The 21,196-nt window shown below is 42.2% G+C and overlaps 1 protein-coding gene across 2 annotated transcripts in view; it reads right to left on the bottom strand.

Moving 5' to 3' along the window:
- Window positions 1-3,902: 3,902 nt before the first annotated feature.
- DAPK1 (death associated protein kinase 1) overlaps window positions 3,903-21,196 on the bottom strand; it is a 196,986-nt gene continuing 179,692 nt past the window's right edge. For both annotated transcript variants that reach the window (XM_075599053.1, XM_075599049.1), the window contains 5 exons: window positions 20,783-20,980; window positions 13,917-14,055; window positions 12,594-12,714; window positions 10,716-10,904; window positions 3,903-6,488 (listed from right to left, as the gene is read on the bottom strand). In XM_075599053.1, the coding sequence (XP_075455168.1) occupies window positions 5,256-6,488; window positions 10,716-10,904; window positions 12,594-12,714; window positions 13,917-14,055; window positions 20,783-20,980 (1,880 nt within the window). In that variant the 3' untranslated portion in view covers window positions 3,903-5,255. The remainder of the gene's footprint in view (window positions 6,489-10,715; window positions 10,905-12,593; window positions 12,715-13,916; window positions 14,056-20,782; window positions 20,981-21,196) is intronic.

Genomic DNA, 21,196 nt, shown 5'->3' with positions numbered 1-21,196 from the left:
TGGCACACTTTTAATAAGGTTCAGTAACCCTTGGCAACAACAATAATAAAACCCTTAAAGTTACAGCAACTGAAATAGCTGTTCATGTGAGAAAGTATACTCACAGTGATGTATGTGGCATTCTATACCTCTCCAGCAATATTTTTAATGAAAACATTTTTTTAACTGATATTTTATTAGTATTATCAACCCTGTCACTATTTCTATTTTAGCTGATATTGCAAGTCTTTTCTGACTATTTAATTATTTATTCACTCATGATGTATCTCTGCATGGCATGCCAGCTCTTAGGTACACTGGGACTGTCCAGGGCGTGAGTGGAGGTCTACCATCCTGAAGATCTGCCCCTTTTGGCGATGCATGGATGACGCGCTACACTGACATCATGTAACCACGTGACCCGGAATTAGGACGACCACACGCGCTGAGGGTGAAGGACTCAGAGGGAAGGGAAAGACTCAGCAGAGCACCGTGGACGCTATGGAGGACCCGGTTTAACCCCACAGCCATCCTTCATATACAATAGTGTGCCTGATGACGACCAACGTTTGGGAGTGATTTTAACTATTTTTTCTTGTACAAATAAATGACAGACTTCACTATGAGCCTTGCGCTCTCCTCTTCTTTTCATCTTCTTTTCATTTTCTATAGTACACATATCCAATTATAATCAGGGGCATTTCTTACTCCCTTTGCCTTTTTTTCTATTACCCCCTACAGGGCAATATACTTGTACTCTTTTCTTTTTAGTTTCTTTGATTGTATTTGTTTGCAGGATATTACTCCTACCAAATGTACCCCTACCACATGCACCCCTATCTAAACAAGCTCCTCACCCCTACCACATGTAGCACTTATCTGAGATCTGACTCCAAAAGACTGTTCATGGTCCCACGGTTCAACAAAGTGTCCGGTCCCTCCTCCTCTTACCGTGCACCCCAAAACTGGAACAACCTACCGGAGACTCTCACATCCACCATCAGTTTAAGTTCTTTCAAAACTGAAGCTGTCTCACATTTTAATCTGGTCTGTAACTGTTACATACGACTGTAACATATATGATCTCTAGCTGTGCATGCAATGTCTTGTATATAATGTATACCCCAGTTCACTTAATGTAACTACTGTATGTATTTGTAACCATGTATTTGTCATCATAACTCTATGCCCATGACATACTTGAAAATGAGAGGTAACCCTGAATGTACAGCTCAAACCCATTATAACGCGATCCGTTACAACGTGAATCCGCTTATAACACGAGGCAAACGTGGCTCCCAATTTTTGTATTTATGAATACTTTACAACACGATGATTGGTATCTTAAATACTTTATTGTACAATGCATACAATTGTACGTTATTTCTAACGCGATCCGCTTATAGCGCGATTCGATTCTTTGGACCCCAAGCACAGGGTTATAACGGGGTTGAGCTGTATTACTTCCTGGTAAAACATTTTTATAAATAAATAAATTAACCATTGCCATTTGACCACTTTCCATTTCAATTTCCGCAGTATAACTTATTCAGTATTTGTTTATCCATGGATGTGAATTGTACTTTATTTCTTCTTTACTGTGGGTTGTTGCTTTGGATGAACTTTTGATCTATTCATGCACTATATGTATCGCCCAGCGTCTCTGTGATTTTCCCCACATCAAAAAAGGAACATCCTGCAGCGTAACTTCAGGACGTGATGATGTCACTATACACAGAACGCAATTGCAGATCCAGCCGATTATACATTGTGACCTGGGACTTCAATATATTATTTTATTGACTTTATACATTTAATTTAAAGAAAATTAAACCAGAATTGAGCCAACACCTTTAAGATTTGATAGACATCACACCATACAACATTAGGTCCTGTCCCCAGTACTGTTCCCTTTTCTCTGAGGATGGTCCCTCGGGACCGAAACGTTGTCGCCCCTTGTGAATGCTTATTTGGGACTTCTTGTTTGGTGCAACTGATTTCTATCCTTTTTTTTTTAACCATTATTATGAAAGTGCACATCTTGTGAAAAATGATATGCTAGTGCTATATATGCTATTCTGACTAATAGTAAATACTATAATTATAGGCAAGGAGTAAGGAATGTAGTGCTCTTGCATATCAAGTTCGAGCAGTGGAAGAGAAATGCCTCTTCATAGGAAGTTGATAATTACACACCATTACTTGATCAACAATGGGTGTTACTCAGAGGATGGTTCCACACGTAACGCCAAACAGGGCAACTTAGAAGACAAACACATATGTGGAAACATAAATAAACAAGCACTTGTGTGCCAGTTACTACTTTGTTTAATCTGCACATTATGAGTGTGAACAGAGGAGGTGGGGATACCACAGAGGGCACAGAACAAGAGGTGGTAACGGCCACAGTTTACGATTTCGACTGTCTGTGCGTTAACCAATTGGACTAGTTTTCATCATCAGTAAGATAACCAACATGTACTGTATTTAATGCACAGAATATGTGACCTGTCGGTAGCCCTTGAGCTTACTTGAGCAACCTTGCAATTGTCAAAGCAGCAGCGGCTGAGACCACGCATTATAGTTTAGCTGTAGTAAAGGAAAGGGATAAATCAGTGCAATGTTACAGGCAAAGAAACGGGTGGTTTCAAGTAGGGCTTAAATCTGAGATGTCAAATGTATTGTCTAAACCAGTAGCGCAACCAGGGGGGAGCCAGGGTGCATTTGCACCCCTCAAGAATTGCTGTTGCACTTACAGAGGCCCCGCACTCCTCCCCACAGCAATGAAACCGATTACCGTGGGAGAGAACCGGCCTCTGTAAGAGCCTCCAACCGCATTGCGACGTCAGGTGATGCTGCATCGTCAGGATGTAGCGATGCGTTGCCACCACGTGATGGCACATTGTCATGGCAACGCAGTGCCCCGTGACATCGCTACCTCATGATGCCGCGACTGCAGCACCCAATCAGATTGTCCGATTGCGCCCTTGGCCTAAGCAATGTGCTTATGGATTGCAGGTAAGAAAAAGCGAGAACGACATAGAAGCTATTATGGCACCAAATGTTAGGCCTGCTTAAAGTGATATATCCTCCAAGTACAAGGGTTATCAAAGCTGAAAGTTAAAGAACAAAAAAAAAACACTAAGGTGTTATTTATCACCATCCTGGTGCCATTTACCTCCTGGTTAAAAGGAAAGTATTTATTTGGTTATTTGACCATGAATTAATTTATCTGACACCCTCAGTATCATAAATCAGTGCAGAATACTGTTCCATGGGGGATACTACCTATTTGTGAAATGTAACTTATTTTCTTTAATCACACCTAGGACACACTATTTTTTTTCTCTCCAGCTGTGAATTACTATACAGGCATACCCCGCTTTAAGTACACTCACTTTAAGTACACTCGCGAGTAAGTACATACCGTCCAATAGGCAAACGGCAGCTCACGCATGCGCCTGTCATCACGTCCTGAACAGCAATACTGTCTCCCTACCTGTACCGAAGCTGTGTGCAAGCAGGGAGACTATAGAGCCTGTTACACATGCGTTTATTACATCAGTTATGCACGTATATGACGATTGCAGTACAGTACATGCATCGATAAGTGGGAAAAGGTAGTGCTTCACTTTAAGTACATTTTCGCTTTACATACATGCTCCGGTCCCATTGCGTACGTTAATGCGGGGTATGCCTGTACAGATTTAGCACCAAATTCAAACACATGTTCTTTATTGTCCCACCATTAAACACACTTGTGATTGAGCCCTGCAGTCATCTCGGTACTTGTCACTGACAATCCAGATTGAGGACTGGTACTCAAATAATAAAGACAGACTATACCATATCAATCTGCCCCCTGTTCTTGTCACGCTCCAATTTGAATCTACCGCAGTTAAAAAAGAGAAAGAGACATGATGTGACAGGCAACTTTTTATTAATGGATATATACATATACTGTATATATAAAAAAAGTTTTAAAATTGTACTACAATTAAAAGATTAAGAAAGTAATATGCCGTTACTGTATATACATGTATATTTTACCATTCACATCACATGCATCTTCAAAAGAAACAAAAAAACATTGGTTTTCCCTCATTCAACATTGGCTATAAGTTAAAATCCCAGCAAGATACCTTGCTTGCTTTTGGTTTCAAGTACAGGAAATATATTCACACATCCTTGATAAAAAAAAAAGATGCCTGCTGTGTACAATCTAGTAGTGATGTTATAAGAGCTCCTTGCAGTATGTCTTAAAATACAAGTCTCGCCTTCCAGATTTACAGTAGTAAGAACCTATTCATAAAATGAATGGCTATACATCAGTGATAAAGTCAAGAGAGTGTAGAGATTGAAATGCTATTGTTCACATTGTTTAATTCCTAGCATTCTGCAGGTCTTATAACACACTGTACACTAAAGCTGTGCTGAAGGCGCCAAGTGAAAAAGGGGCTATAATACTTTGACATCGTTTTCACACATATGCTCATGACTGGTAAAAATCAATGGTGTACCTGAGCATTACAGTCATGATGGACCAGCAGAAAATGCAAGCGTTTGCTACACTACTTATTTTGTCAACGGCATGAGCTTTATAAAACAGGAAGGTATATGGTTCGTACGGAATGTCTTACAAATGGAGCACTCTTGTCATATTCACCATGCAGACAGTGATGGAGGTAGAGCCCTATGCAAAGTTTCCTCTGGACAGGCTCTAACCAAACTTACCCCAGCCTCTTTCCAACCAAAGGCACACACACTGTTGTATTTCTTAAATGAAATAATACAGGGTAGCATTCCTTCAAATTATGTATTACCCCCCGCCCCAAGCATATAAAATATTAAGCAAATAATGAGGTGAAAAATGTGAGCCTTAATTATACACATTAATAGCTGTGCAGGGTGATTTAGAAAATGTACAGTCATAAAAAATAATCCTTTAAAAACAAACAAAAAAAGACGGATTTATCCGTTCTGATGGCAGAAATTAGCAGCACATTCATATATCTGGAATCTGTAGGTTTATAAATCCAAGTCTGGATTGAAAAAGTCAAAGTACGAGCCTTTCAATATGCTAAAAGGCAACAATTCTTAGTAAAAAGTACAAAGGTTATTCACAAAATACAAAGTTTGGAGGGCAGGTAACATCCTTGGACAGAATGCTTCTAAATGAATGATTACAGAACTCATACCCTATTACCCCACATAAGAACTAAATTCTTTACAGTGGTTGTTGTATAACAGAGACAAGTTCATGCCGATTAATGAGTTCATCGTGACACTACCGAGCTTATTGAATTATAAGAGGTGCCGCTGTTGCAACTTGCGGCATAGGCTTCTTGACCATGGACATCCAAATTCACTTTGAACACATAGGATGCTTTTAGCAAAAAATCTGCTGCGTCTCTACGCCCAAGTTCCCGCAGTTTTAACATTAAGACAGCCACAGTGCTCTCGGGCGAGTTGCCCCATTCCTGCAAAAGAGCACAAATGGGGCTGGGAAGAAAATCTTTTTGTGCCACACTGTTGGTATTGTATTTGGCAACCAGTTCGGGCAGGCCCAGGTTCATGGCTAGAAGACACCAGTCCTTGCCCATGGGATCCGGTGGGTCGAGAAGTCGACTGAGCTTTCTTCTTGTAAGAAGATTCAGATCTGAAACATGGTGGTCCATTCCTAAGTTTCCTTGGGAGTAAACATCCAGACAGCCAAAGCACAAAATGCTGCTAAAACTTTCCTTGTATCCAGCCATGGTGTTTGCTAATGAAGCCTCTTTTTGAGCCTGTGCCCTGAAAAAGTCTCTTGGGTGGTAGACCATCACTGGTTCATGATGTTCCCTTAGTTGTTGAGGGCTTAAGTAATGTTTTACGTTTAAAAGCCCAGGTAATGTTGTGGCGACTAAGTTGTCAATGATACTGCAAACGGATTCGAGAAGTAAACAGCACTTAATTTTCTCCGTTTCCTGTCCCCTCACTTGCACTTCAATACCCTGACCATGGTTGACCAGCAACACCAAAACTTCAGCACCCCGGTTTGCAATTTTACAGCCATTTACCCATAATCTTATATCTGCATCTCCATCAGCGCTCTGTTGATGTATCCATCTGCAGAGATTCACCTGGACTTTGTGAAAAATTCCACAGGGGAAAGGAGTAAGGTGTTCCACAGGAACAATTCTAACACCTCCATAGATCATTAGGTCCTCCTCCTCGTCTGTCCATGATCTGTGGAGGTTGTCCGTTTTGATCAGACCAGGAATATCCACCATTGTACCACTGCTTAGGTCTCGAGCACAGATGTCCATTGCGTCCAAAATCTGTACAAGTTCATCAACATCACTGTCCGAGACCAAGCGTTGGATGTCCTCCATGGTATATCTTCCTCGATAATGGTGCAGGGCTTTTGGGTTCTCTACAGACAGCAGCTTTCCAAGAACGTTGTAACACAGCCATCTCGGATCTAAAAGAACCACATCTTGAACGGTCTCGCTCTGCATTATGTTGATCTATGTATAGCAAAAAAAGAAAAAAAGATGATGTAAAATGTATATGCACTTACAAAATCCATGTACAAACGCAAGTGTGTTTGTAACGCTTATTAGAAATAAATAGTGTATTGTTTACACTGCTCTTTCAATTAGATAGGAGTCGGGTTATATGTTTTTATTTTTTGTTGTTTCTACATATGTGCTGGCATACAAATGTTACACTAAAACTATTAAATGCTTAATTGAATATTTGTTTTAATCTTTATTCAAATACATTTTCTGTGAATAATGTATTACTTAGGTAGGCTAACAATTGGAAGAGTAAGAGGAGCTTTTGGTTAAGTCCATTTAGGTTCAGAGAGTATTCATAAATGGAATCTACATTTCACAAGATTAAGCCCATCTGCAATTGATCTTTTATTATCATCTACTTGGACAACACTCTGTTTAGAAGAACCATCTGTTTTAATGTGTCTCACATGTGCTAATTAAGTTGCCTGGGTGATCTGATCTAAATTCTGTCAGGTGATATTTTAGAGCTATATAACCACATACATAGCAGACCATGCTCAAGTAGCACATTTTAGGTAGCAAGCAAAGTGGAGTTTAAAAGGGTGTTCAAAAGGCGTGAACAAGTTGACACCTACTGTCCCTGAATCCTGGATTTGATCTACGCTGGAAAGGAGGATCTTATCTATCCCAGACTGCACATCTCAGAACTTTACTATTGCTGTGCTGTCGCCATTACTATTTATATTTGCTATTGCCTCGCTTCTTTTCAAATTATGCACTTCTTTCTAACAGCCTTATTTTGTCTCTAACTATTCATATATCTCTCCTCTCTTCGCCACTGCTCAGTTCACATGAACTTCTTTCTTACCTGCGCCCTCTGACACTACACAGCTATATCCCCTGCACGAAAACACACCCCTACAAATCATCCTCACACATTCTCTTTCTATCCATGCTTCTCCTCCTTGCTTCTGGTCATATCTCTCCTAATCCTGGTCCCTGCCTTATTTCTACATGCTCTCGTCCTCATCTGCCAAATGCTTCTACTCTATCTGGTGTCAACCCCTTCAACCTCATACCCATCCCCTGCCACCCTCCCTCTTTTCCCTTTCTCCTGTGCCCTTTGGAATGCTCGCTCCCCAAGTTCATCTCTGTGCATGACTTCTTTCTCTCTCACTCTCTGCTCCCCTTTGCTATAACTGAGACCTAGCTCACTTAGTCTGACTCTGCTCTGGAAGCTGCCCTCTCTTATGGTGGCCTTTCTTTCTCCCACACCACGCGCCCTGATGGCAAGGGTTGAGGGGTGGGCTCCTCCTCTCTCTGATGCTACCAAACCTCCCTCTCTTGCTTTTCCCTCCTTTGAAGCTCACACTGTCCAGATCTTCTCTCCTCTCCCTGTCCACGTGGCGGTCATGTATCACCCACCTATCTCTACTCATCCCCCTTCTGCCTTTCTCTCTCACTTTGAATCCTGGCTCTCTTTCTTTCTCTCCTCAGACTCCCCTGTTCTTCTCCTTGGGGACTTCAACTGCCACATTGATGACCCCTCTCTCCCTTGGGCTTCCCAATTTCTCTCTCCAACCTCTTCTTTTGGCCTTCAATAGTGGACTGCAGCCAGCACCCACAAGGATGGCCACTACCTAGACCTGATTTTCACAAAAAAAACTTTTCTCTCGCCAATTTCTCTATTTCCCCTCTGCATCATCTCATCTCATTTTCTCTCTCTCGCTTCTCACCTTCTCCATCTCCATCTACCCTTCGATTCTGCAGAAACCTGCGCTCTATTAACCTACCAGCCTTTAATTCCACTTTACGCTCCTCGCTCTCCTCTTTCAGTTCTGCTCCAGACCCTGACAACCTGGTCAGGAACTACAACTCTGCCCTGTCCTCCTCTCTTGATCTACATGCCCCGCTTTCTCTCTGCCGTCCTCGCCTTTCTAACTTCAGACCCTGGCTAAATGCCCACATGCGCATGCTGCGTTCCTCCAGTCGTTCCTCTGAACGCCTCTGGAGGAAATTTCACACTCTCGCAAACTTCCTTCACTACAAATGTATGCTATCCTGTTTCAACTCTGACCTCTCTCAGGCTAAACAAACATACTTTTCTTCACTAATCAACACGCACAAGTCTAACCCATGCTAACTCTTCTCTGTCTTTGACTCCCTACTCAGACCACCCTCAGCTGCCTCTTCTTCTTCCGTCATCTCACCTGAGGACTTTGCTGACTATTTTAAGGGAAAGGTGGAATCCATACGTCAGAACATCCCCTTTGTTTCATCCTCTCATTCTACACTGCTTCCTAACTCTCCTCCTGCCATCCTTGACTCTTTTTCCGCTATCTCCGAGGAGGATCTGTCACTGCTGATCTCCTCGTCTTCCTCTACCACCTGCCCTCTTTACCGTATTCCCTCTCATCTCCTAAAACCTCTTGCTCCTACTATAATCCCTACACTTACACACATTTTTAACTCCTCCCTCTACTCTGGTACCTTTCCCTCCTCCTTCAAGCATGCAACAGTTATACCATTACTCAAAAACAGCAAGCTTGACCCTACCTGTTTTTCTAACTATCGACCTGTCTCCCTCCTGCCTTTTGCCTCTAAACTCCTTGAACGTCTTGTATTCTCTCATTTGCTCCATTTTCTCAACACTTATTCTCTCCAGGACCCTCTACAATCTGGCTTCCGCACTGCTCACTCGATGAAAACAGCCCTCACTAAAATAACTAATGACCTCCATGCTGCCAAAGACAGAGGTCATTACACTCTACTCATATTACTTGACCTCTTTGCAGCATTTGATACTGTGGACCACCCTCTTCTCATTCACATTCTCCATACTCTTGGCATTTGTAACAAAGCTATATCCTGGATCTCCTCCTACCTCTCCCATTGTACTTTCAGTGTCTCTTTTGCCAACACCTCTTCCTCCTCTATCGATCTCTCTGTGGGGGTACCCCAGGGCTCTGTCCTGGGACTTCTTCTATTTTCTCTGTACACACTCTCTTGGGTTTAAATATCACCTCTATGCTGACGACACACAAATGTACTTTTCAACCCCTGACCTTACACCTTCTGTACAGACCAAAGTTTCTGAATATCTTTCTGGGATATCATCCGGATGGCCCTCCGCCGAGTTAAACTTAACATGGCAAAAACAGAGCTCCTCATACTTCCTCCCAAACCTGGCCCTACTACCTCCTTCCACATTACTGTTGGAAGTACTATCATTCACCCATTAGCCCAAGCACGCTGCCTAGGGGTCACACTCGACTCCTCTCTCACATTCTCCCTTCACAATCAAAAAGTATCTAAAACCTGTCGCTTTTTCCTCCGCAATATAACAAAGATACGCCTTTTCCTCGGTTACTCGACTGCTAAAACTTTGACTCAGGCCCTCATTCTCTCTCCCATCTCGATTACTGTAACCTCCTGCTGTCCGGCCTTCCTGACTCTCACCAGTCTCCCCTACAATCTATCCTAAACGCTGCTGCCAGAATCACTCTACCCTTTCCTAAATCTGTCTCAGCGTCTCCCGTGCTGAAATCACACTGCTGGTTTCCAAACAAATCCCGCATCTCACACTCAATACTCCTCCTCACTTTTAAAGCTTTACACTCTTCTGCCCCTCGTTACATCTCAGTCCTAATTTCTCGCCATGCACCATTCCGACTCTTGCATTCTGCTCAAGGATGTCTTCTCTCTACCCCCTTTTTATCTAAAGCCCTCTCCCGCCTTAAACCTTTCTCACTGACTGCCCCACACCTCTGGAATGCCCTTCCCCTCAACACCCGACTAGCAGCCTCTCTATCCACCTTTAAGACCCACCTTAAGACACACTTGCTTAACGAAGCATATGAGTAGCACTGTGGCTAATAGTATACACGATACATAAAGGTTGGCCCCCTGCAGGCGCACTTACCAGAATGCCCTCTTACTGTCTCTGTATGTTCTTCCTACCAATTAGATTGTAATCTCTTCTGAGCAGGGACTCCTCTTCAACAATGTTACATCTATGTCTGAAGCACTTATTCCCATAATCAGTTATTTGTATTATTTGTTATTTATATGATTGTCACATGTATTACTACTGTAAAGCGCTACGTACACTAATGGCGCGATATAAATAAAGACATACATACAAGATATCATACCATTTATAAATAGCATATACTGCTGTCCTATGGCTGGTCAAGTGTGTCAGTACATTGAGGTAGGACAAGGGTTACTCACCTCTCCAATACTGTGCAGTTGTTGTGCCGTATGCCTTACATCATCTTCACTTGCGAGTGGATTGAGTTGCTCCTGCACATCATAAACAAATTGTTGAAGTGACAGCAACTGATTGGGTCCATTCTGCTTTCTCCACGATGGAAGAGTGGAGATCAGTTTCTCACACAGAGGTGTCATTGGTGGACAATTCTAGAGAAAGCACAATCAAGCAGGTCAATTCTATCTCGGAACACTGAAGGAGGATTACGATCAAGGCATCATTTCAGTGCTTTAAGTAGAAGAATTCAACATTCATACATGACTTCAAGATTTGAAACAACAAAAAATTGTAAGTCAAAATTACAATTCAATTCCGAAAAAAAGTCAGGTGCTATTATTCTGGCTTTTGTGGAAGACAAATTGCAATGCTTTCACCTTTTTATTTTTATTTAAGAAAAGAAACAAGTACTTGAAACGTAAAAAGGCAGTATCACATAGCAGCCAAAAGTTATATATATATATATATATATATATCTTTTTTTAAACCCCGTATCAATGTAATTTGTCTCCTAGTTGCCAACCTTACATTGGAAATGTTACTTGTTTCAAAAAAAGATTGTTTCTATTTTCTTTGGGCTACATGTAATTATATTCTCCCGGGTACTACTCTCTCTTTTGCCAATGAAGACAGCATAATTAGTTGGAATAAGAGAGTGTGGATTAACAATTTGCCTGTATATAAAAGATAACACAATTATTTTGAAAGAAATCCCTCCACAGCATTAAGGTACTAATATACTAAGGTACTCAAATATATATATATTTTTTTTTTTTAACTTTTATACTTATTTGTTTTTTAAAAGGCGTCAATCAACTTATATTTAAGCCCTTACACATGCCACAGCCACCATGTCACTTTGGTCCTATATATAACACATAACCACTTCTATTCCAGTGGTATCCTGGTGTATATGGCATTTTGTATCTGTGTAACACTATCTGTGCTGTGGCTGGAAACTGTCCCCGTTACTCCTGACAAGAGATGGGTGAATGTGTCAAAGTTCAGTCCGCGAACTGTCACACAAAAATGTCTATTTCTTTGCAAATCTGTGAAAGTTCATTCAAACATTTTGTCATTAAAATAACACACAGAAGCAAGCTGTCCTACTAGTATCCCAAGTTACTTATATAGCTCCCCACATGTTTGTACAACACACAGAGAGACCCCGTGCACAAAACAGGACACTCCCGAGATGCCTGGGAAATATGCTAAAGTGGATATGCCAATTATATTTAAATGACCAATTAGCATATTTCTTAGCAGACGAGTTTCTCCTAACATGACTCACGAACTGTAAAATGTTGTGTTGGTTGGTGGCATTTTTTAATATTTTAACAAAATGATTATTTTTATTTTCAGAACAGATATACCCATAAGAAATATTTCAGTGAAGAGGGATGGAGTGCAAATAACCATCGTTTCAATGAAAGTCAATGAATTGGGAATCCTGGGGTATCATTCAAGACAACCTGTCCCCTTCCCAGGTGTGATTTATGGGGATCCGACAAAGGGTCGTTAGGCACCTTGTTTTGTGCTTCTTGCATATGGTGTTGAGGTTCGGTAAAAATAAAATGCCAGCCATGGAAAGACATTGCAAGTCAATTGAGACCCTTTCCACCTGACACACTTTCCAATTGAAAAAGGATGCAGATGTCACCAAAATAAAATCATGGGGATGTACAGAGTAGTTGAACCATCCCAATGCAAATAAATACTGGTACAGACTTTCTGAAATACTAAAGGAACTGACATCTTTGTAAAACAAAACTGCCAATGTGCTAGAAGTAAGGACAGTGAATACCACTATAGTCCCGATGTCTTCCCGGAGATAGACTTACAGAAATTAATTGGCTTCTTAATTCCTGAAGGTGATTTCTCAGAAGCTTCATATCCTTAGAACCGGAAGCACCAGCATCCAACACAAATAGCTTATCGGAGATCTGGAGATCGTTTCCAAACCTAACGGGTACAAAACAGATTCAATGGGAGAACAAAGTCGCCTAGGTCAAGAAATCTTCCAAATCGATACAACAGAGCAGTACTGTGAATGTAGGATGTACACAATAAAAGTTTGATTTGTAGCAATCAGTGCCCTTAACTGGCTCTTCTCTGCTTTCAATATCTTTTGTTTCTGTTTTCTGCAATATTTTTGTTAAACATAATTCGGTTGTGGCAATAGGCAACTGAAAAGGTGTTGCGTGTGAAAAAGACATTGTATAGACCAGCGGTGCGCAGACATTTTTCTAGGGGGGGGGGGCGCAGGCCATTGCAGGGGCCACGCCCTCTTCCCCGAGGCATTAAAATGAAATGCCGGGGGATCGCGTGAGGCCTCTGCAACGCTATTACTTACCTTGACTCTGCCGGCGTCACTCGTGTCCGCGGGGTCATGTGACGTGACACGCGACAAATGACGCTGCGGGTCACGTGACATCCCATGACCCCCCACGGCGACATTTGACGCTACATCAAGGTAAGGGAGGGGGCGCGAGCACCAGCGGAGGGAAGGCAGGGGGGCGCAGCTGCAAAAATTTGCGCTCCCCTGGTATAGACAATTTAAATAAGAAACATACAAAACAACTATACATTGTAAAATACAAAGGGGCATATATGAAGTTTGTTGCACAGAGCTGATTAACAGTAAAATTGACAGTAACATGTAATAAGGCTTTTTATTAAGCTTTTGAAAGGTGTGTTGCTATACACGAATCTGTACCAAACATAATAAAACATCTCGTTAATCAGGTATCTTACTTTTAATACCAAAATATATATATTTTTTTTTAACCTTGTAACAGGATAACTGACGCTTCCATATTAAAAAAAAAAAAAAGGATACATGTCATTACATAAAGTAACTCCTATGAAACACCCCTTATCAACACGTCCCACATCACAAGTGAGCAGAGGAGATACCTTGATATCAGTTAAAAGTACCTCTCTACGCATATAGTCTACGGCAAAATGGACATTTGTGTCCATTGGTGTATCTCAATTTCTTCAACGTGCAGGTCTTCTCTAGGACAGAGATACACAGCAGAGCTCTACTCACAAGTTCATAATGCAATTTTCCATTTAATGTGGCAGCCAAGAACAGTGGAAAGACGACAATTTAGGTCCCATGTGGACCTAGATGCATCTCCCCACAGTATCGATTTTCTTACCTATTTCTGATTTCTTTTAGCAATGACATATCTTTGTCATATCCAAACTCTCCTCCCACAGGGCGAGGGAGATTCACAATGTCGGCGTGAGTGGCTACCAGGAGAACCCGCAGGAGATTCTTCAGCTTCCCACCATAGGCTTCACACATTATGAGGAAACAAAAAAGCAGACAATTAAACAATACTAAAACGCAGATGTCTCACATAATGCTTTTATCTACAGGCCTGCACAGCATACGGCCCGCGGGGGGCATGCGGCCCGCCTGTCCTCTCTGTGCGGCCCGCCTGTCCTCTCTGTGTGGCCCGCCTGGCCTCTTTGTGCGGCCCGCCTGTCCTCTCTGTGTGGCCCGCCTGGCCTCTCTGTGCGGGCCGCGATGACTCCGGCCGGGCGCCAGTTAATTAAATAAATAATAATAAAAAAAAGTTTATAAAAATGGCGGCGATTCATCCCCCCCCCTCCCTCTCTCCCTCCCCGCCCCCGGGTTTTTCGGTGCGCGGGGGCAGCAGCAGAATGAGGAGTATGCGGCAGCCGTGAGTAATTTTTTTTTTTCAATAGCAGGATACCGGGGGGCGGGTTGGAGGTAAGAGCATGCCGGGGGCGGGGCTTAGTACCGGGGAGAGGATGTGCTGAGCTAAGAGAGGTGTGTGTGTGTGTGTGTGTGTGTGTGTGTGTGTGAAAAACGGGCTGGTGCAGGGGGAGAGGGTAATGGGTGATGGGAGGTGCAGGGGGGGAGAGGGTGATGGGTGATGTGAGGTGCAGGGGGGGAGGGTGATGTGAGGTGCAGGGGGTGAGAGGGTGATGGGTGATGTGAGGTGCAGGAGGGGAGGGTGATGGGAGGTGCAAGGGGGGTGATTTGAGGTGCAAGGGGGTGATTTGAGGTGCAAGGGGGGTGATTGGAGGTGCAAGGGGGGGTGATTGGAGGTGCAAGGGGGGGGTGATTGGAGGTGCAAGGGGGGGGTGATTGGAGGTGCATGGGGGTGATTTGAGGTGCATGGGGGGTGATTTGAGGTGCAAGGGGGGTGATTTGAGGTGCAAGGGGGGTGATTTGAGGTGCAAGGGGGGAGAGCGAGGTGAGGTGCAAGGAGGGAGAGGGATGTGAGGTGCAGGGGGGGTTGATGTGTGTGCTGTGCAGGGGGGTATTGTGTGTTTGATGTGGAGGGGGAGTATTATGTGTGTGGGTGAGTGGGAGAGATGGGGGTATGAGAGATAGATGGGGAGTATCGCAAAGGCTTATAGTGAGGGGTTCTTCGGGAGATATGAGGATGATGATGAAGGGTGCTGGGGGAGATATGAGGATGATGATGAGGGGTTCTGGGGGAGATATGAGGATGATGATGATGTGTTAGAGGAGAGATGATGATGATGATGATGATGATTTTACCCATGCGGCCCAATTTTTTTTTCCTTGGAGCAGTTCGGCCCATCTCACTTTACGAGTTGTGCAGGCCTGATCTACTACATTTGAAGGTGGGGGGGGCGTAAACTTTTCAGTCTGCGCCCTTTGCTCGCGCCCCACTTAACCGACATCACGTTGTCATGTCAAGTGAACCCACAACGTCATTTGCCACAGTGTTACCATGGCGACGCATCGCTGAAAGCCGCCAGAGACCCGCTAAGGGAAGTTACAGAGGCCTCGTACGCATGCGCGCTCCCCCAACGTTTAATTTAAATGCCTTGGGGAAGAGCGTGTGGCCTCTGTAACCACCATGCCCCCCCCCCCCCCACAAAATCTCGCGCCCCGCACCCCCAGATTGCGCACCCCTGCCTTACAGCTTGATACTGATTAGTAGATATGGTACTTTGTCTTAAAATGCAACATGCATGTATATACTGTACGACAGGGAGCCACAAACAGTTTATCTGCACTATGTACCACATACCATGAATACCAAATCACAAGTGAAAGACTCGAGGTCTGTGGGAATGAATGATGGTGGTTTCTAGAATGGCTAGTGATCATATATTTGCAATAGTACTTTTCTTTGGTCGGTTTCTGAATTCCTTGTAGCTGCAGCTGCGGGCTGTCAGCAAAGAGCAAAGCTTCCACATGGAGTCTGCATGTATATCACCCAATTTCCAGTTCGCACCAGTTAATCAAAAATTACATTCATATGAAAGTTACTATAAAGCAGTTTAAGAAATGAAATGGCCAATGATATAATTTGTTCTATCCTATACAGTGCTGACAGTGTACGCAGCGCTGTACATACATCTAATTTTAGTGCCTGGGGCACAGATGGATAAAGACACTAGGTTCACCTGCTTCAGAAATTGACATTATCATGGAGCTACTCCTTACTACAGAATGTTACACTTACAATCCCAATGTCACCAGAATGAGTGTGAGGTGTCAGTGTAAATTTCCAATTTTCTACTTTATAGATAGATTTTGTATTCTATCATGAACAATACACTACAGTCACACCATAGGCTTGGAGAATCATTCAGCATAGGCTTGGAGATTCATTCAGCATAGGCTTGGAGAATCATTCAGCATAGGCTTGGAGAATCATTCAGCATAGGCTTGGAGAATCATTCAGCATAGGCTTGGGGAATCATTCAGCATAGGCTTGGGGAATCGTAGTTGAGAAACATAGGCTCAGAATGTCTCACGTTAGGAGCTTCACAATCTTCCTATTGGTTAAACCTTGTGTTCTCCCACTCCCGAGACCAGCAGTAAGGTTAGTAAGATAGTACATGCATGGATAGATTTCATGAGCAAACCTATTGCAGAAAACAAACTTGCCATTGTGGGTGTATATGAGACAGTGCTGCTCCTGGTTTGCCAATAGATACACCTTAATTACAGGTAAAACTCATGAATTGTGTACCCATCATTTTGTACCAAATTACAGATACCAGCTAGGGATTATCTTTAATTCCATGACCATGAATAAGAGCTCTTCTTTATCAATATGAGATTTAGATGAGGCTAACAAGAGCTTAAGCTCATTAAATACAACCACTTCTGCAGGGAAAACAATGGGTTTTGGATATTTTTATTATATTATTGATGTTATTTATAAAGTCTATGCACATTATATAATGTTAATGATCATAATTTACAATGTATATAATTTAATTTTTCACAAGTATTATTGCAGACATTTGACTTATGGACAAAACATTTTTCCCCTCTATGAAGAACTCAAATGTTGTTCCACTACACGGCATTACAACGCACAACGCAGGACCACTATGGATTCTAGTACTCTGATATACGTGTGATGTACTTGTGATGTACTTGTGAACCACAGTGTGGATGTAGAAGACAGAAAGCGAAGCTGCAGTTGAACATGTATTATAAACAACATCTTGTGCTGGGGTTTATTGGATATACACTGCTAAACCAGCTCAAAGGCTGACTACACTTGGGAAAAGATAAGCTGGGAAAGTGATCTTATGGTGTAGAGAAAATGAGGATTAGTGTTTGAGGACATTGTTTAGGGACGTATCCTTACAGTGACCTCGTGTGGCGAGTTGTGGAAAGTCCGGCTTCTTTATTTTAATGGTGGAGGTACCACGCATGCTTATTTGTTTCTATACATTTCTTCCCCATACTATGTAATAGGGTCAAATCTGTTTGCACCTCTCTAGTTATATTTACATACTAACTGAATTTTAAACGGTGTGTTTAATCCCTGAAGAAGGGTTACAAATTTAAAGTTAACACGGCTGCTCATTCTGTCCCACTTTGTGATTTTACTGGGGACTTTAAAGAGCTTTATCTGAGAGGCTCAGGATAAGACCGCTTCTTTTGATAAGTCTATGTGTAGTCCAAATGAAAAACACATCTGTGCTGCCTGGTAGACTTGCTCATGTGCGAATAAACAGCAGGAGTTGGCGTGTGAATACTCCACTGCAGGATTTCCATCAAAATCAACTAGGAAACAGCAAGGAAAACCCACCAAAAAACATGGTTATCTGTTTTAAAGGGTCCCCATTCAGTAGGTCCAAAATCTCAACGTGCATATATTTTTACCAACCCATTTATATTTCTCAGTACAGTCAGATCCTACAGTGAAATCCTCTGGTAGGTTTCTATGTGGAAGAAATATTTATGTCAAATGACATTCCTGGGAAGCCACAAAAGTGGTAAATTTCCCTAAAACTGGCAAACTTCAGTATGATGGAGTTAACTGTACTTAAATGGCAGGATACAGCTTTTCCTTCAGCAAAGAGAGACTATCTAGAAACATTCACCTATATCACCTTTCTGATCAATTGATGCTTCATCTATATATGACATTCAGACGTGCATCACTGGAGAAGGTAGAACACAAAACTCTCTCACCCCTGGCACCTAATCATTGACAGTAGCTAGAGCTCACAACCCTTCCCCCTCTCACTCCCTATTATCACTGGAGAAGGTGCATGAAAAGATTAAAAAAAAATAATAATAATTGACCAATTATTAAATTGATTGAAACAGTGCAACTACAGAGGAAGAGCAAAAAACAGAGCTACGCACATCACAATGCCCATGCCCATCCACATACCCATCCCCATGCCAATCCACATGCCCATCCACATACCCATGCCCATCCCCATGCCAATCCACATACCCATGCCCATCCACATACCCATGCCCATCCACATACCCATCCACATCCCCGTGCCAATCCACATGCCCATCCCCATGCCAATCCACATGCCCATCCCCATGCATATCCCCATTCCCACCCCCTTTCCATCCCCATGCAGCGTACTGGGGCTCTCTCAGGAGCAGACAGTCCTTCGGTTTAATACAACTCTGATTTATTTTCTAACCTTTCATGTACCCTTTTCTCTGGGAATAACACACACATATAATACTAGCGATGAAACAACTGATCTAAAATCAAGCAGCGCGAGCTCAATATGAGCCCCTGATACAAGTAGTATATTTTACATTGTATATTCTGAAAATTATGTTGCCTCATTGAGAGGCAAATATATGTTACAAATGGAGGTGAAGGTGCCAAACAGCTGTAAAGCGTCTCCTTTTTTATATCGCCATTATATTTTGTATGTCTCTTGCCATATTACTTAGGCCCAGGTCCACAGAAGGGGGCTAAGTTTTAGCACACTTACATCCAATCATATGAATGGGAGCGGAGGCGTGCTCAAGCTCAGTCCCCTTACTGGATCCAGGCCTTAGATTGTTAACTTAAAGAAGCAATTCACCCTGTCATTTTTTTTTTTTTTTTTTACAGGATTGGAACTTCGGTGTCCAAAGCTGAACCGCACTAATTTAGCTCTGGGGACCCCCCCAGTACCCAAGATGCATCCCGGCGAAGTCACCTGTGTTACTTCATGGTATTTATCCCCCCCCTCAAGGGAGATTTAAACCCGGTAACTTCACCGGTAAGTATCCCAATTCCCGCCCTATAATAAAAATAGAGAGGCTGAAAAAGAAATACGAGCTTAAGGAACTGCTCCTTTAACAGCCCATGGTGTTTATTCAACAGTATGTATCACTACTCTGAAATCCTTGTGCATTGATGGTTCATTTTGTGAATGCTGTATAGATGAGAGCTTATTAATAAAAAAAATCCCACTCCTGGCTTCCGATCAAATCCCGCATCTCGCACTCAATTCTCCTCCTAACTTTTAAAGCTTTGCACTCTTCTGCCCCTCCTTACATCTCAGCCCAAATTTCTCGCTATGCACCATCCTGACTCTTGCGTTCCACTCAAGGAGGTTTTCTCTCTACCTCTTTGTATCTAAAGCCCTCCCCCGACTTAAATCTTTCTCACCGACTGCCCCACGCATCTGGAATGCCCTTCCCCTCAATACCCGACTAGCACCCTCTCTATCCACCTTTAAGACCCACCTTAAGACACACTTGCTTAAAAAGCATATGAGTAGCAGCCTGGCTAATACTATACATGATACATATAGCTTGGCTCCCTGCAGATGCACTTACCAGAACGCCCTCCTACTGTCTCTGTACATTCTTCCTACCTACCAATTCGATTGTAAGCTCCTCGGAACAGGGACTCCTCTTCCGAAATGTTACTTTTATGTCTGAAGCACTTATTCCCACAATCTGTTATTTATATTATTTGTTATTTATATGATTGTCACGTGTATTACTACTGTAAAGTACTATGTACGTTAATGGCACTATATAAACAAAGACATACATACATAAATAAAGTACAGGATAGGTGTCATTTAATACTTGACAATTCTAATCAATGTAAACAACAATGCAAATCCTTGTAAATACTTTTAAAGTCACCTTCAAAAACATTATTCAGTGGAAATGCTGCTAATTGGGAATTAATTCAGATATGGCACTTGTGTGTAGAGAAATCATCACACTCTTGAAGATTAGATTCATGTAACAATATTTAATTTACAAAATGGGGCACTTTTAAAACAGACTAATCCTTTCCCGTGTTTGCAATGTAGCATAATACTGTATTATGTATGCCTTTAAAGCTGCAGTTCAGTCTTTTTTTTTTTAATTTTATTTTTTTACTTCAATAGTTTCATGTGGGCAATCTCTAATTACCTAAAGAACGGCAAAGCTGCCGGTCAATTCGTTCTCCGTCTATTGATGGTCAAAGTTTGGCGACATCTTTAAATATGGGGAATGTAAATCGTTGCTATAGGAACAAGCATGCTTGTTAAAATAGAACACAAGAAAATTGGTCTTTCAAAGTTGTTTTTTTTTTAAACAGAAAATGCTAAAAGTATTTTTTCTTACTACAGAACTGATTTATTAAAAAAAAAAACATACATGCAGGATATTGCCTGAACTGCAGCTTTAAGAAGTCTTTAAGCATGGTCAGTCTTCATCTATGTTAAAAAAAGAATCAATCACTTAAACAAACATGACTTTTTAAGGCTGCTACTAACAGAAAAACAAACATACCTATCGGCTCCTCCACAGGAACAAGGGACTTCAAAAAATTAAGCCAGAATATGACTTGGTTCAGCTGAACCTCGTATGGCTCTTCCAGGCTGAACACCACAATGTGTACGGAAGTGGGATCGTTTGCAGCGAAATAATCATAGCTGCAATAATACGTGGGGTTTCCAGAGAACTCCCAGACACTGAAATCTCCAATTCCTAGAACGAAAAGAGATCATCAATTTCACAGGCCAGGCCAGAAAACGCCAGTCACACAGAGATTACACATCAACCCATAGTGAATGAAGAAAGGAATGGTAACAAGTGCTGCGAGAACAGTCAGAACCGCTGTCCTTGCCCAGGAAAAACAACGTTTACACTACTGTGTTTTGAAAATGTCTACATAAATCTGTTATACTACAACATACAGTAGCA

The sequence above is a fragment of the Ascaphus truei genome, chromosome 1 (assembly GCF_040206685.1).
Source record: "Ascaphus truei isolate aAscTru1 chromosome 1, aAscTru1.hap1, whole genome shotgun sequence".
In the NCBI taxonomy this organism is placed as follows: domain Eukaryota; kingdom Metazoa; phylum Chordata; class Amphibia; order Anura; family Ascaphidae; genus Ascaphus; species Ascaphus truei.
The sequence above is the reverse complement of the archived record's forward strand: the minus strand, read 5'-3'. Positions and strand labels throughout refer to the sequence as shown.